The 15335-nt window shown below is 41.6% G+C and overlaps 3 protein-coding genes across 4 annotated transcripts in view; 1 reads left to right on the top strand and 2 right to left on the bottom strand.

Moving 5' to 3' along the window:
- Positions 1 to 15335, bottom strand: part of LOC145450513 (broad substrate specificity ATP-binding cassette transporter ABCG2-like) — a 169857-nt gene that overhangs the window by 124923 nt on the left and 29599 nt on the right. The window lies entirely within an intron of this gene.
- On the bottom strand, positions 2880 to 5975 carry LOC145450569 (chymotrypsinogen A-like). Its single transcript, XM_080329086.1, has 6 exons — positions 5847 to 5975; positions 5709 to 5785; positions 4969 to 5069; positions 4061 to 4223; positions 3756 to 4004; positions 2880 to 3087 (listed from the first exon to the last, which is right to left on the bottom strand). Exons 1-6 carry the CDS (start codon positions 5896 to 5898, stop codon positions 2926 to 2928), a joined length of 804 nt encoding a protein of 267 aa, XP_080185212.1. The 5' UTR covers positions 5899 to 5975; the 3' UTR covers positions 2880 to 2925.
- On the top strand, positions 11080 to 14671 carry LOC145449490 (sorting nexin-10B-like). Its single transcript, XM_080327866.1, has 5 exons — positions 11080 to 12194; positions 12492 to 12575; positions 12756 to 12853; positions 12927 to 13037; positions 13770 to 14671. Exons 1-5 carry the CDS (start codon positions 12156 to 12158, stop codon positions 14143 to 14145), a joined length of 708 nt encoding a protein of 235 aa, XP_080183992.1. The 5' UTR covers positions 11080 to 12155; the 3' UTR covers positions 14146 to 14671.

The raw sequence follows: 15335 nt of genomic DNA, 5'->3' as shown, positions 1-15335 counted from the left end.
GTTAATATATTCATTAAATACTGGTTTTGGTCTCTAGGCTTTGAACTTAAAGTTTTCATTAAATACGGTCTATTCCTACTATAGGTGAATAAATACGCGAATAATGTATCGATTCTGTAATCCGGCCCCTGGTCTGGCGATTTGATTCTCGCTTAGCGTGCGAGAAGTCCCCCGGGTTGAAATCGCGGACAAGCTCGTTGGATGAGATTTCCTTTTCTTTGAGTAGGCCTACTTAATATCCATCAATTCAGGAGATTTATTTATTTATAATTTGTATTATTGTATATTTATATCAGCTGATTCTCCCTCGATCGAATGATGTTGCCATAACCGAAACCGTTTCAGCTAGTGTGGAATACTGATGATGGGCACAAGCGAATATCTTATTTTGAAACAACAACAATATTTTGAAACAGAAATCAATTTCTGCATTACAAAATGCTTTACTTACAGCGTTCTCCAAAATCTCAAATCAGTTCGCGGGCCGCAAAATAGGACCTGGCGGGCCGCGTGTTGGTGACCCTGGTCTAGACCTCTTGGGGTATGAATTTCACCTATGGTGTGAGAGGACCCGGTTTCAAATCCCGGACAAGCCCGTTGGATGAGATTACTTTTTTCTTTGTGCATTTAATATCTATCAATTCAGGGACCAGGGACCTTTTGAGTTTGAAATGATGCAGCAGTGCAACCACAGATAGTTGAATTATATTTCCGTGTATAACTATTATATTCTTCATGTAACTTGCATGTAGTGGTTTCGCTTCTATTTTGGGGTCCGTTTTCCATAAAACTCCAACTAAACTCTGTATGCACCTATATACTTTCTCGGAATTGGATCCCGATGTTAGCGACTTGCTCCTAATGGTGACTAGATGGAAACCACAAAGACCACTGTCGGGCGATTATAATGTGACCGATGAACATAATCTACATTTGCTATCGTGGGGAAAGTTTTTCTTACTAGAACTTCCAACATTGCTTAGTAATGTGCTGGAAAATAAACACATTTTTCAATTTACTTAGAATTGCTTCGCGGGCCGCTCGAAATCGTCTGGCGAGCCGGATGCGGCCTGCGGGCCGTATTTTTGACGCCCCTAGTCTAGGGGTTCCCGCTTCGGATACGAGAGGTACGGGTTCAAATCCCGGATGAGCCCGTTTGATGAGATTATTTTTTCTTTGTGTATTTAATATCTATCAAGTCAGGAGATATTACGAAGTCAAAGAATAAAAAGTGAACCTACTTAGGGCGCATGTCGACTCGTTGGTCTAGGCTGCGGGAGGTCCAGGGTTAAAATTCCGGACGAGTCCGTTTCATGAGATTACTTTTTTGTTTGTGTATTTGATATCTATCAATTCAGGAGATATGTCGAAGTCAAAGAATAAAAAGTGAACCTTTTTGCGCTTCGCGCGAGCATGAGCAATCACATAACATAACCAGTGACCATTTACGAATTCAGTACTAAATAAAGCCTATATGGTTAAAAAGATTAGTCTGGATTTCACCGGAAATGGACATAGACACTTTAACATGGGTATTTAGCGTCCAGCTAGTTCATTACCACTATGCCCTGGAGTGCGGCCGGTTGTAGGCTGCATTAGTAGTCGAAATGCGGCCGTGAATGGCAAAATGGTTGCCCCCCTTCCCTAGACCAACGAGCCGACATGCGCCTTAAGGTTCACTTTCAATACCGTGCTTTCGATATATATCTTGAATTGATGGATATTTAATACGCAAAGAAAAAGTAGTTCCATCCAACGGGCTCGTCCGGGATTTGAACCCGGGACCTCTCGTACCCTAAGGTAGATTAGTTATCTATAGTAGTACCGGCCATAAAATGTATGCGTGTTGCGCAACGGTATGTTACCGCCAGATACTTTGAGAATTGAGAAGTCTACCAGTATTTAAAGTTTCGGAATCAGTGTGACAGTTACATTCGATTAATATTAGTTATAATAAATTTTAGGCTATTAACGATGAATTGCGTTATCAATGGTGAGGCTTGACCCGTCTGTGCATTACCTCCCGTTTCGAGCTATTCGAACAATAAATACCAGTTTTTACAGAGAAAATGGGGCGCACACGTCGAATCCCATGTAGTGAGTTCAAATTACTGCTACGATGACGTCATTAAGTTTCAATTGTGACGTAACAGTTGATTGACATGTATGACTCTTTGGGAGTTAAAATGGGAAAAAATAGGGCCCATATGGCTCTTCCGACAAAAAAGGTTCCCGACCACTGTTTTAGTGCTTTGTGTGACTAAATCAACTGGGAATGTGATGGAGATATCTGCTTACATTGAATTTAGTACTGCACTAATTTTAACATGAATGTATTCCGAATAAAGCTCCGCTCCGTGATTATGTTTGCTACATATGTTTTCATAAATGTAGTAAGCATCGTCGTGGAGCGCGACCAAAAATTTCGAGATTTGTTAATTTGCACTGAAAACTCATTCATGATATGTCATACTACTGCACCGTCTACTTCTAAGCCATTTTTCTTCAGCGCTCCCATACCGCCCCTCTGATCCCAGCGCCCCCATATTGCCCCTGAACGTTTCCGCCCCCTTCAAAATCCAAATCGCCCCTTGGAGGCGCTGGGGGCAAGGTTAGAAACCACTGATTTAGAGCAACCAGTTATAGTTTAGGACAGGGCAGCTCAGCCAGCAGCCCCGAAAGAAGATAGTGCTGTGTCATCACACGATTAAACTGCGCTACAGTTGATAACCCAGGCGGAATACAGAAAGAAAGAACGAAACCACGGTTTTTGCACTGAATCGAATGCCCCCCGGGATCTGTAACAATACCTTTACCGTAGCCTACCTTAAGTTTCATCTCACTATTCTCGTCCTTGTGCAATCATAATACACATGTAGTTCGAATTAGTCGGTTTTTATTTCAATCATTATTGTTTTCGATAGTTTACTGCAGATCGGTATTGGAAACGATCCAATCTCTGACTGCCGACAATTTAGCCCATCCGGACGGAAGAAGAGCGGTGCAGGAGCTTGGCGCCCAGGATGTCGCTCCGATCAAGGTTGTGACTCCGTTGATGTCTTGGACAAGAGGTCCGCCAGAGTCTCCCTGCGAACGCAAATGCCGCGATAAGTGGGATAAGCGATACAAAGTGAATATAACCAAGTTAAGGTGTTCGCACAAATTTGAATGTAACATCCAGATGTGGTCAAAATAGTCGGTGTTGCTGCTCGAGTAGAGATAGAAGTAACGCCGTAAATTACTACTCAACTACACGCATAAGTAGCAATTTCAAAGACATTTCAAACTTATTTCAAGTAAAAGTAGAGAATGAAGCCATGTATGTATATTCAAGTAAGTATAGTTGCAGAAAGTCAATTTGGCCGATGGGTTTCATACTTAGGAAGTCATCACTTTCCTAATTGTAGAGTGCATCAGCAAGACTAACGTAAACTGAACAACGACTCGACAAATAAATGCAATTTTCGGAAATATATTCAGTTCCCGTGATACAGGTGCTCTTTCGAATAGCCGTCACTACAATTTAACTCATAAGAGTGATGAAAGCATATTCAAAAACTACGTTTGACTTTACAAAATCCAAAGCGTAGAAAGTAAGTATAGTTTTCCCTAACATTGTTAGGTAGAATCGGAAGTGGTCTCAAGCCCTAATCGCTTCAGTAATTGGTATAAGTTGGCAAAAGCTATACTTGAGTAGGCTACTTGAAAAAAGTAGAAACACTCCATGCTATCGTTTGAATGAATCTCGATCTCACCATGCAGACTCCTTCGCGATTGGCGCCAGCACAGATCATGTTCGAGGATTGGTAGAAGGTTCCCCAGTAGTTATTGCATTGCGCGTCCGTCAGCACTGGAATATTCGCCACTTGCAAGAGTTGGGGCATTTCGTTGGCAGCATTGTTGGATCCTTCATACACGGTGTATCCCCATCCTGTTGTAACGGCAGGGCCGGCGAACTGCGAAGTCGCGTCGTATTCGGGACCCGGAATGGGGATGGTAGAGATCTGTAAGTTTGAAACGTGAGAAGCGCGAATCTACAAAATGTGAAATTCTTGTTTACCGATTGCGTGAAGCTGAGCGTCTGTGAGAGTGTGATCACGGCGTAGTCCATGGAGATTTCGTTCGAGTTGTATTGCGGATGGGCAAGGAATTTGCTAATTGAAAGTCGCTGTCCTCCGTTGAACTTGTCGACCGATCCTGCGTAGGCAGTCACTCTCGCTGGCCTGTAGAATAGAGCCACATGTCACCTATCCTTCCATACCTTGTTCACACGCTGTTTGGTATTTGAATTTACTATTTGTTTCTCTTATTGCGCCCTTGTTGAGCGCAACCTGCTTTTTAGGAGCCATTTCCTGCGAAGGCCTCATGCATTGTTATGGTATGCCGGGATTGGCATCCAGATCAGACTTGGTAGACTTCGTAACGTTATACTTACAGTGGTGGTCACAAACCAAGTATTTATACTTGTTCGGAGTACTCGAGAAGGCGTTTTCTACTTGAGTTACTTGTGATTAAGATTTTTGACTTCTTCCACTTCGTTAATAGTTTTAGGAACAGTACCTACTTTTTTGTAAAATAGAAAGTATATAGTTCTGGGATGAATGTTTATGGCGTTTTATGAATTAAATTGTCATAACGGCTAGGCGAAATGACCACCGTATGACGGTAACTAAATATATTTCCTATAATCACGAAATTCGAGGGTGTCTTGTCCTGATCTACTTCTTAAACTACTTTGAGTACTTCTCGAGCCTTTCGTTTTCTATTTCTACTTGAAGTAGTTTTCACGTGCCTTGAATTATATACTTCCACTGACAATTAGGTAGAAATTTACATCATTGCTCCTACTTCTACTTGAGTACCAAAAATGACTATACTTTGACAACGTCGGCTTTATTTCGGTACCTACTGAATGTTTGGAGCGTTGCAATACTGTGAAGTTTAGAAATAATAGTACGAAATACTTACAGTTTCTGGCAATGAGCAGCAGAAATGATGTAGTTCGATGATACGATTGAGCCTCCACAGAAGTGCCAGTATCCAGATCCATAAGGTTCTTGGAGTGATACCTTGAATTAGATGATGATAATAAGCAATAAAATTGATTGAATTTGAATCTGGATCCCGTCTGGTTTCTATACTTCCAAGATTCGGTCCCAAATTAAATCACAATCTCAAGTATTCAATTACGAGCGTTGCATAGCACCAACACGATGAGTTGAAGCTGATATGAAACCTCCAATGAAAGGAAATCTCACTTTCATAAATTAGCAAACTATAGTCCTACACTGACATAGTAGGTTCGGCGTCTACCGATGAAGATGATCAGATTGACCACGATCTCTGCGATGTTAAACGTTTATATCTCATATCTTGGTCGCCAACAAATCAGGTGCGCGATTGCTAACGGAGGGCGTTTACAAATCCTACATGTACTTCAAGTCAGTAGTAGGACTAACACCGAAATTGACGCATGAACAGGATAGATATAATGGGGCGAGATGAAACTGCGTAGAAAAGCGTCGGCTCTCTCGTTCTGAAACATATGGCTTTGGCTTGAAGGCTTAATGCGATGAGCCTTGGTTGGTGTAACACAAGAAGCACCTCATATCCTATTATCCGCCATCCACGACAATGTAGCCCACAGTTGGAGAGCGCGATATTTATAGAAAAGCGCGGATATGATAGCAGCATGGATTTTGTCGTACTTGCCAAGTGTAGGTGTCCTGTGCCGCGAAGTCACCGTTGATTATTCTTGAGTCGGTCTGCACACTTCTTGGGCGACCTTTAACAGATTAACGTACCCGGTTATCGCAGCGAAAATGAATTTATATTGCGTTACTTACCAGCCAAGACTGCTCCTACAAGAGCGAGAAGATAAGCTGCCTTTATCATCATGAGCGTATGGGATTGCAAGATTGTCTTCTTGTAATGTGACAATTAACGACATTTCTCAAGTTTATATAGCTAACGACTGGCATATACCGTCCGCACCGTGGGAAATGTTTACTGCCGAGGTGCTGACGTGAAGACCATTTTCGGAACACATATGGAAAGTCTCACGCTATCTGTACGAAAGGAACGCCGGGAAGATCCCGCTGGCGATTGCTCCAGTTGATCAATTGTAAAAGAAGCTTATATATGGCCACGCCCAAAGACTCAATATCTAAACCAGTGGTTCTTAATCTCGTTGCCAGCGCCCCCATGGGGGATTTGGATTTTGAAGGGGTGAAAACACTCAGAGGGTGATATGGGGGAGCTGGGATGGTATGGGGTGTCAAGTTCAAACCGAACTCCAACCTCTATCTGATCGTCTTCAGTACTTCTCGAAAAATATGGAGGGCGCCGGATCGTGAAAATTTATGAACAGGGGCGCTGGAGGAAAAAGGGTCAGGAACGAATGGCCTAAACTTTATCAAAATATTGTGGAATCGTCGATCTATATATCGAGGCTTAAATGTCAATTCATACCAACCTATCAATACCGGTGTTCATGTTCAACCTAGGCATCGCAAGAAAAGTGTGACGCGTCAGCATGGGATTCGACTGTGCTAGTTGGCAATCAAGCAGGCATACGGGAAAACAAAAATACTGCTTGATTTACAAACGATCCACTTGACCCTGACCAGATATTGAAGTACTTCATCACAAGGGTGATCGCACGATTGGAGCTATAGCTCCCAAATTCGGACCAGAAAAATGATAGGCATTTTTGCGTTTACCTCGGTTCGCCGAAGAAAGAAATACCCGTGATGTATAGAAATAGCCATTTCCGCGTCGGCCATTACCGCGTCACGGCGCACCAAGACATATGAAATTTTCGGCCTTGTAACATTCGACTCCGAGAAGTGTGCCAGAACGATCGGCAGGGAGAAAACCTTGGCCGAAGAGGACTGCCCCTATACTGACCGAAAACTTCGATATATGTTTAATTGTCCACATGCGACTATGGCTGGCGTCCAATGTTCCTATCCTGGGAATCTGATCCCCACGAGACCAATGCCATCCCGCAGAGAAACATAAGTTGCCCCTGAAGAAATACCAATTTGAATTCGTGGGCATCTTTTAGTTTAGCACGTTTGGGCGATTTGTAGGTATATATCTTTTGACATAGCAGACAGGAGGTCACGAAATATCACCATGAAACGAAGTCATTATACCAACGGGCCCGCTTGAAAGTTTGGAATTATTATTTACGGGCCCTACATTTTCCAAGACAACTCCTCACTCAGTAAATGTGATTACGTGGGCAGAGAGAGGATAAAAAATTTATGCCAATATACATGCTATTCCCGATATTATGGACCGATTCAATCATGACTAGAAATTTCTTGCGTTTCGCGCGATTAGGCCATGCAAAGCCACTCGCTAATAAGCATAACAAATATCTGTCAAAAGTTGGCTTTAAGACCCTATGTGGGCCCAAGACCAACGTATTGGGGGTGCCTGACGAAGTGCTGTTTCGGTCCTGGATAGTAGGTATGTAGGATGTACGTACACTTGTACACTGTACAGTACAGTGTACGTACAGTGCACGGTACACCACATAGCGTGTAAAGAAGCACATTCGAAAATCATAACGCTTCTTCGATAGGTCAACATTTAAGTGAGAAACTCTCTTGTGCACCGAACCATGATGATGACATGCTCGGGGTTTACACTCATTGCGCGATGCAGAACTTTGTTTTATTTAAAATCATCATCATCATCATTGGTTTATTAGCAATTTTATCAGTTCAATACACCACAAAAAATGCGATACAATGAATAGACAGGAAGATGTCGAAGCGACTTGGATTTGTCAATGGAATCGGACACCCACCTTGGCCTAGGCGTAGTAAAGAGGAGGCATGCACACTGAATGAAAGTAAAGAATACAGTATAGAAAAAGAAAGCGACAAAAAATAGGGCGGCATGTCATGGAAAGCGAGATCGATAGGTCAGTCGTGGTCCGGTAATCTTGAGGATGGCGTTTAAATCCATAATTTAATTACTCAATTGACCAGGCCAAGCTATTGTAAACAAAATGACTTTTTGTATAACTTACAAATTTCGCATTAGTCCGTTTTGTTTTGTGTATCGATGTTTTATTTACATTCTGCGTAGCTGCTAGGGATGGTGTGAACGTGCGTTTCACGTTCGCGTTCTGTGTGTGAACCTCAGAAATTTAGAGGTTCACGTTCACAAACGAACCTTTTTAGGTTCTGCACTGTGAACTTTTTTCCATGTATTACAATTTTTGGTTCATTATATACCATCTTTGTATGAATTTTATTGTATTTCAACTGTGGGCCATTCTATGCATGGCGCTGGCAGCATAAAAAATCAACACCAAACGAGCATGCACCATGGCAATCTCAAAAAATTTTGCTTGCTCTGTTAGAAAAGTTTGCTCGAAACATCCAGCTTTCCGTTTGTGAATATTTAGTGACTCTCTGCTGTGAGCTTGATGGCCCGCAATCACACAACATCAAGAGCGCACACAAAACTACATGTTGTCAGCGAATGATGCTTATTCAACCAATCAATGGAATTGATATCGTTGTCTGATGTGAAAAATCTAGCAGACATACTTGGTTAATCTTGACTTGATATGTTTATTGTATCATAAAAACAAAATTCGAGCGATTGGGGTGTTGGCTATACTGCCGTGTAACTTGGTAATGGAGTAATATCGATAGCAAGTTTAGAAACCGGTTTTACACTCTGGCCAATACCAAAGTAGCAATGCACCTAATACATTGTCCGGTCTTGCCTGGACCGTTAAGGCGTGAGCTTATATTCCCTTGCAAGTCCTCGTTGAAATTGTTGCCAGAGCGACGGAAGATATTGATTTTTTGGGATTATTATATCATTTGATTGTCCCAGTTGATACATTTGGCGACGTTTAAAAAGTCAATATGTACTTCAATATTGTGGCATTATTATGTGGCCCGAATCGTCGCTAGGTATCGTGTACAATGTACATTAGGGCTGTTCAAAAATAACTTTTTTTCCCCGATTCAAGCCGGTCACCTCTTAAATCGTCAGGTTGCAGTAGAAAACCTTGCTCACCAAATTTCACTCGATTCCAACCAGTAAAGGTCTCCGCAGATCCAATTAAATTTTTTAATTTATTATGGAAAATTACAAAAAAATTCCAAATTTTTCTGCCAACCCCATGAAATTGTTGAGCTGTCTTCAAAGACGTTGCAAAACAAATTTGAGTCAATTCCGACCAGTAGAAGCGGAGTTATGTGAGTTTTTCGATGATATTCCCCGGATTATCCTTGATCGGTGGATAATCCGCGATTTGTCAACGAAAAACTCACATAACTCCGCTTCTACTGGTCGGAATAGACTCAAATTTGTTTTGCAACATCTTTGAAGACAGCTCCACAATTTCATGGGGTTGGCAGAAAAATTTGGAATTTTTTTTTTTAATTTTCCATAATAAATTAAAAATTTTAATTGGATCTGCGGAGGCCTTTACTGGTTGGAATCGAGTGAAATTTGGTGAGCAAGGTTTTCTACTGCAACCTGACGAATTAAGAGGTGACCGGCTTGAATCGGGGAAAAAAAGTTATTTTTGAACAGCCCTAATGTACATTAATATAGGCAATCACTTCAATGAAATGTAGGATTGGAATTAGCAATATGACGTCACGTGACGTCATGAGGTTCACATTTGCGTTCACACAGAACCTTTCAAAAAGGTTCGCGTGCACACGAACCTGAACCTTTTAGATTTAGAGGCTCACGCCATCCCTAGTAGCTGCTACATATGCGTAACATTACGGTATTGTAAAAGTTTGTTGTTGCCATTGTTACAATGCAAATTCCCTGATCTGCGATTTTCACTGCTACGTCATATTTTGCCTTATTCGTTTGCTGTTTGATCTGTATGGCGACGACTGTTGAAAAGAGGCACCCGAACAGTCTCAGTACCGAGCGAGATAGTGTAATGGTTATGCGTCCGGCTTCTTGAGCGGTAGGTCGTGGGTTCGATCCCCGGCCGGGTCATACCAAAGACTCGAAAAATGGTATCCGTAGCTATCCTGCTAGGCGCTCAGCAATCACGGATAGCATGGAGGAGAAAAAAAACGGGGGCGCAGACTAGATGACCTCATAGGGCCGTATCGCAACTCCGTCGCCAAAGCATCTCGATGGTGCAGGCGAGAAAGAATATCATATCTCTCTCTCTCTTTGAGTTTAATCATAGTGTCCTATATGGTGTCGACACAAGCAAATCTCACGGCTCAGTGAAATTGTATCACGTCACAATTTCCATTTGGCTACAGGCAAATTGACGGTCATTTTTGACCAGCTTGCCGAGCATTAAATTTGGTAAAACGGGTATCAATCGAAAGCTGACTCTGCACTTATTACGAAAATATAAATTTCATTCCGCTCGTGGCCCTGGAACTCTCACAATCAGCCTCGAATTTTTCATTGTTATGGAGATTGGCATTGGGACGCAACAATGCTGTCTGGCGAACTCTCTCGTTTCGCCAGACAGCATCGTTGCGTCCCAATGCCAATCTCTCGTTTCGCCAGACAGCATTGTTTCAATGCCTATCTCCATAACAATGAAAAATTCGAGGCTGATTGTGGGGGATCCAGGGCCGCGAGCGGAATAAAATTTATATTTTCGTAATCAGAGCAGCGTCAGCTTTCGATTGATACCAGTTTTACCAAATTTAATGCTCGGCAAGCTGGTCAAAATTGACCGTTAAATTGCTTGTAGCCAAATGGAAATTGTGACGTGATACAATTTCACTGAGGCGTGAGATTTGCTTGTGTCGACACCATATAGGACACTATGGTTTAATAAATGTATTACTGCTATAGATGTCGTAATGAAAGCAAATGGGATTTTGTAACACCATTTTCGAATAGTCCGATATTGTAGCCTGAAGCTTGAATCAGCTGCGTACCTTGCCTGCAACCGGACACAAATGTCAATTTTCATTATGTTTGTCAAGATTATGATCATTCTCTTCGCTGCACAAGTGCACATATCGACAAGACGTCGTTTACTAGAACCATTTCAAGCATCCGGTGCGTGGCCAACTGCTAAAATATAGGTGTCTCTCCGACAGCACTTATTTGATATTGTTGAGAGAGTTGTTTTATATAAATGAGCTTTAAAAATAACTTCATTGAGCGCCAGCTTATCCTGGGATAGAGCAAAATGCGCCCAACATGTTTATGTGGACATTGAGACGTCACCAGTTTTCGCTGCGTCACAGTGTATCAATTACGTCTTGTCATTGTTAGAATGATTTCGCTCTGGCCTCGGCTGAACACGAGTGACGGCTTGTTTAGTTAGTTGGTTGGTTGGTTGGTTGGTCGGCTGGCTGTCCATCACTGTCCATTGTATTTAGGCGCACGCATGATCAATTACCATATTATCTTCCGATTTGACGAAGAGTTAGAATAGGAAATCAAAGTTCATAGTCCAAGTACAGTCAAAATTTCAGTGGTGTGCGCTCGTTTCTGGACAATGTATTGTACAATGTACGAATTGTACAAAGAACAGTAGATATATAACGAATCCGACTATTCAATTCACTTCAGATGTAACTTCTTCGCTGAATGAGCAACATGCTGCACTTCATTACTGATTTGAATCCGGAGATTTCATGGCGCGTAATCGTCGACTGTGAACCGTGAATAGATACGTAACATTGCGTCATGCATGTCTTTGAGACGCTTCTTAAAAATACTCACCAAAAGAGTCTATACTGTGACTCCACAGGAGCAATACGGTAACATTCTGTGCAAGACTGTTCTTGTCATGTATACAAAGTTATTGTATAATATTCACTTCTTGATATAGCGAGGAATTCATTTTATTCTTGACCGTATTTATCCGCAGACGAACATGGGTTGTCGATGAGATAAATATATCATGTTTAGGCCAAAGGATCTATTGCTGTTATAGACAGGAATCGTTGGGTACGTCACTATCGATGCCATTCCAGAACTGGAGACCTGTGGAATATTAGCACTAAGGAGATAATATCGTGTTGTGAACTTGCGTAGGCCTATACTTGCAGTGCTATTTGTGTTGACTGACACAGCAGGAATTTTCTCCTCTCTGACGGTCGCTGGTTTCCAAAACGTCGACGCAATTTGACTTTCTAGCCTGTCATAAATCAATCACTACCATCATGGAAGACATTACTCCAAAAGCGGATATTCAGTATCAGGTAAGCGATTTTAATCACGATAGTATATATCACACTGCATAGCAATATAGTATGTACAATTGTACATGTACTGTACATTGTACAATGAGCCTGATTTGATTAGTTCTTACATATATTTGACTCTGTTGCATTTTGCTAGCTAGGGTATGATAATCATGTCTCTGAGGCAAATTTTGCTCGAGTATGCGTAAGATATAAGGGATTGGCTTGGCAATCGTGACTAATGACAGCTTGTAATCACCTCTACCTGTCTACAGTCTGAGACTTAATCATAATACAGATATTTATTTGTAACAGGAATTCATCACAGTGCACGTAGGCGATGCGGAAATAAGGACCACCAAAACGGACAAATATTCGATATATTCCGTTACATTGAAGGTGCGAAGATATCAGTAAACATGCGAAATATTGTATTCCGGTATATGTTCCGGGTAAACGTCTACTTCACTACGTCCGAAATGAGTTTCCGCTTATGCGCGCCAATTTAGATATTGACAATGACGCGTGTCTCAGTGTGCTTTAGCTATCTATAACTATGCAATGCATATCTAATTCCAGACAAACAGCTTATCCTTTTCGGCGCCTCACACGCGTGTTTATAGAAGATACAGTGACTTTTTATGGCTCCAGCGTCGTTTGAAGAAGATACCTAAGTTGTAAGGACAACAGTTGTTGATTGGCTATTCCAATATATATATAATCTTGTTATCGAACAATGTTTAAATATAGAACCAGCAGCTGCAGGGTTCCCAACATGCCACCAAAACAGTTTTCGTTTTGGAATTTCGACAAAGACTTTCTACACGGAAGAAAACAATCATTGCAGGAATTTCTAAAGAGGTATTATTGACAATGCTATTGACGCATATGAACAACGATGCATAGAATGTCATTAGTAGGGCAAGTTTTTGCAACTTTTTTTTACAGCTTCCGACTGAGCTTCCTACTCAGAATCTATCTACTATGATGTTTTAAGCTGATTGGAGGTATTTTACAGTGCAACAAATTTGACAGCTCTGCAGGCACTAGGCTATACAACGGAAACTTTCGAATATCTCATACCCTACTAATTCGACAACGACCATAAATTCAACTTTTTACTTCAATTTTTGCCAAAATTAAGTAGAAGATTCTCGCGATTTTAGTGCAACATAAACTTGCCCTAATCATTAGAGTTCTGACAATCACATCATTCCATGGCGGAAAAAGAATACAATAGGTCGCACGTGAACGAGAATACATTGGTGGATAGTTAAAGTCTAAATTACGCGACCCGGCAAATTGCAGTTTCAATAATAATATACGAAACCTGCTGATATAGTCAGGAATGGTGGTGATTATGATAGGAAGGAAATATTATTCATGTGTATTTATTTATAAACTACAAAAGCGTGTGAACAAAGTTCGATGTGACCTTATGAGCGGCACGTCGAACGATTCTCGAGTAACATATGACTGACTTAGTGACTATGCAATATGCATATTACCCGCAACCTTTGATGCTATAATATCACAGTCGCGCATGGTTAGAATGTGAATCAGGTACATTTACAATTCAAATTGTATTTATAGAATCATGGAAGAGACGCTATTCCTATCGAGTACAGCGTTTCATCTCTTCATCCAGACTGAGATCCCCGTACCAGAAATGGAAGAGGTCATCGCAAAAGGTTGTAGTGACGCAGCAATCGCCGAAAATTTGATGTCAGTCGAAGTTGACAATAAATTTGTGGAATCGCTGCAAGCAAATGTTCGACATTCGCGTGACTCGGAACACTCGCCATCTGGAAAAGCTCGCGATATATCGAAAGGTCGATGTCCTGTGTACTGGCGTTGCAGGGAAAACACGATGAACAAAGTTGCGAGCTTGCCACACTTCAGCACCTTATTGAGACAGTGCCGCGGTAGCGATGGCAACGACGCTGACACCGATAAATCTGCGGCATGACTGATATGCAGTGAATAAGAAGTCCGCTCACATTGCGCATGTTTAAGACGAATTTTCGTGTCCTTATTTGCAAAATATGTTTTCTAGCGTTTCATTTCTATTTAATATTTGCTGTACTTTTGTAGACTGCCATGTAAATTGGTGCGGAGCGGATCGACGAATTCTCTGATCCGACTCCGATCCTGTTTTTCATTTTTCCTATCCGGCTCCGGCTGTATCAGGAAAAGTACTGATTCGGCTCCTGCTGTATCAGGAAAAGTACTGGTCCGGCTACGGCCAAAAATGAAAAAGTCGGGCCGGATATCCAATCCGGTTCCGGTCCATGCTCCGCCCTACACGGTACGGTGGTTCCATGAATTTATAAATATGGTTCGTTTATTTTCGCACTAGTTTGGCGGTTACTTGAGTGTGGTTGGTTGGTAGTTATTTAGTTACAAAAGTCGTGATTATTAATTACGATTCTGGCCGGATCAAAAAAGTACTGATCCGGCTCCGGCCGTATTAGAAAAAGTACTGACTCGTGACACCCGTGACTATTTTGGCTGCGATATGGATATAGGGGAGACAGTTAGAATGCCTTAGAAAGCCATCGCATTCGACAGATCGACACAAGTAGAAGATTTTCACGAAAGGTGTCATTGCAGTCAGTCAATCTCTGGTATCGAGCTCCGTCGCTTCTTGACCCTTTGCGAAATTTCAGGCTCGCTCTTCTTCGATATTGCACACAATACTGCGGAATTATAGACATCTTCTCGTCGATATTATGAAGAAACCGTTTCTCAAGAACCACGGTGGTCTATTTAAAATAAGTATTGGTATACCGTATACCAGACTTGGGCAAAGTGCGGCCCGCGACGCGATTTTGAGTGGCCCGCGAAAAGTTACCTGGAATTCAGAACACTTTTGAATGTTAATAATCCATGGACTAAAATCATAGGCTGTATAAACTGAAGTAGACATTCATTCACTATTAAGCCTGTTTATTTATTTGCCGCAACTACGGAACCTATATACGTACGTCATGCGAGTAGCCGAATAGAGATTAAAAATATAGTTAATGTAGCAAAGTGTGCCGTAACAATTACAGTCACAAAAGTCGCTGTTTCCATATAGTTTCGTTCAAACCTTCTTTGTTGCCAGTGCCACATTTACACAGCACTAGATGCTTCAAATTGCTACGTGATACGTTT

Source organism: Botryllus schlosseri, chromosome 11, assembly GCF_051294905.1.
Source record: "Botryllus schlosseri isolate E-star chromosome 11, Bs_hap1, whole genome shotgun sequence".
NCBI lineage: Eukaryota > Metazoa > Chordata > Ascidiacea > Stolidobranchia > Styelidae > Botryllus > Botryllus schlosseri.
This window is presented reverse-complemented; position numbering and strand designations above follow the sequence as displayed.

Excerpts from the sequence above, each read along its gene's own strand:
- LOC145449490 (XM_080327866.1), top strand. The coding sequence starts at position 12,156 with ATGGAAGACATTACTCCAAAAGCGGATATTCAGTATCAG. Across the intron at positions 12,195-12,491 it reads AAGCGGATATTCAGTATCAG|GAATTCATCACAGTGCACGT; the intron begins GTAAGCGATTTT and ends TATTTGTAACAG. Across the intron at positions 13,038-13,769 it reads TTGCAGGAATTTCTAAAGAG|AATCATGGAAGAGACGCTAT; the intron begins GTATTATTGACA and ends TTGTATTTATAG.
- LOC145450569 (XM_080329086.1), bottom strand. The coding sequence starts at position 5,898 with ATGATGATAAAGGCAGCTTATCTTCTCGCTCTTGTAGGAGCAGTCTTG. Across the intron at positions 4,224-4,968 it reads GCTGCTCATTGCCAGAAACT|GCCAGCGAGAGTGACTGCCT; the intron begins GTAAGTATTTCG and ends TCTATTCTACAG. Across the intron at positions 4,005-4,060 it reads CGCTCAGCTTCACGCAATCG|ATCTCTACCATCCCCATTCC; the intron begins GTAAACAAGAAT and ends TCAAACTTACAG.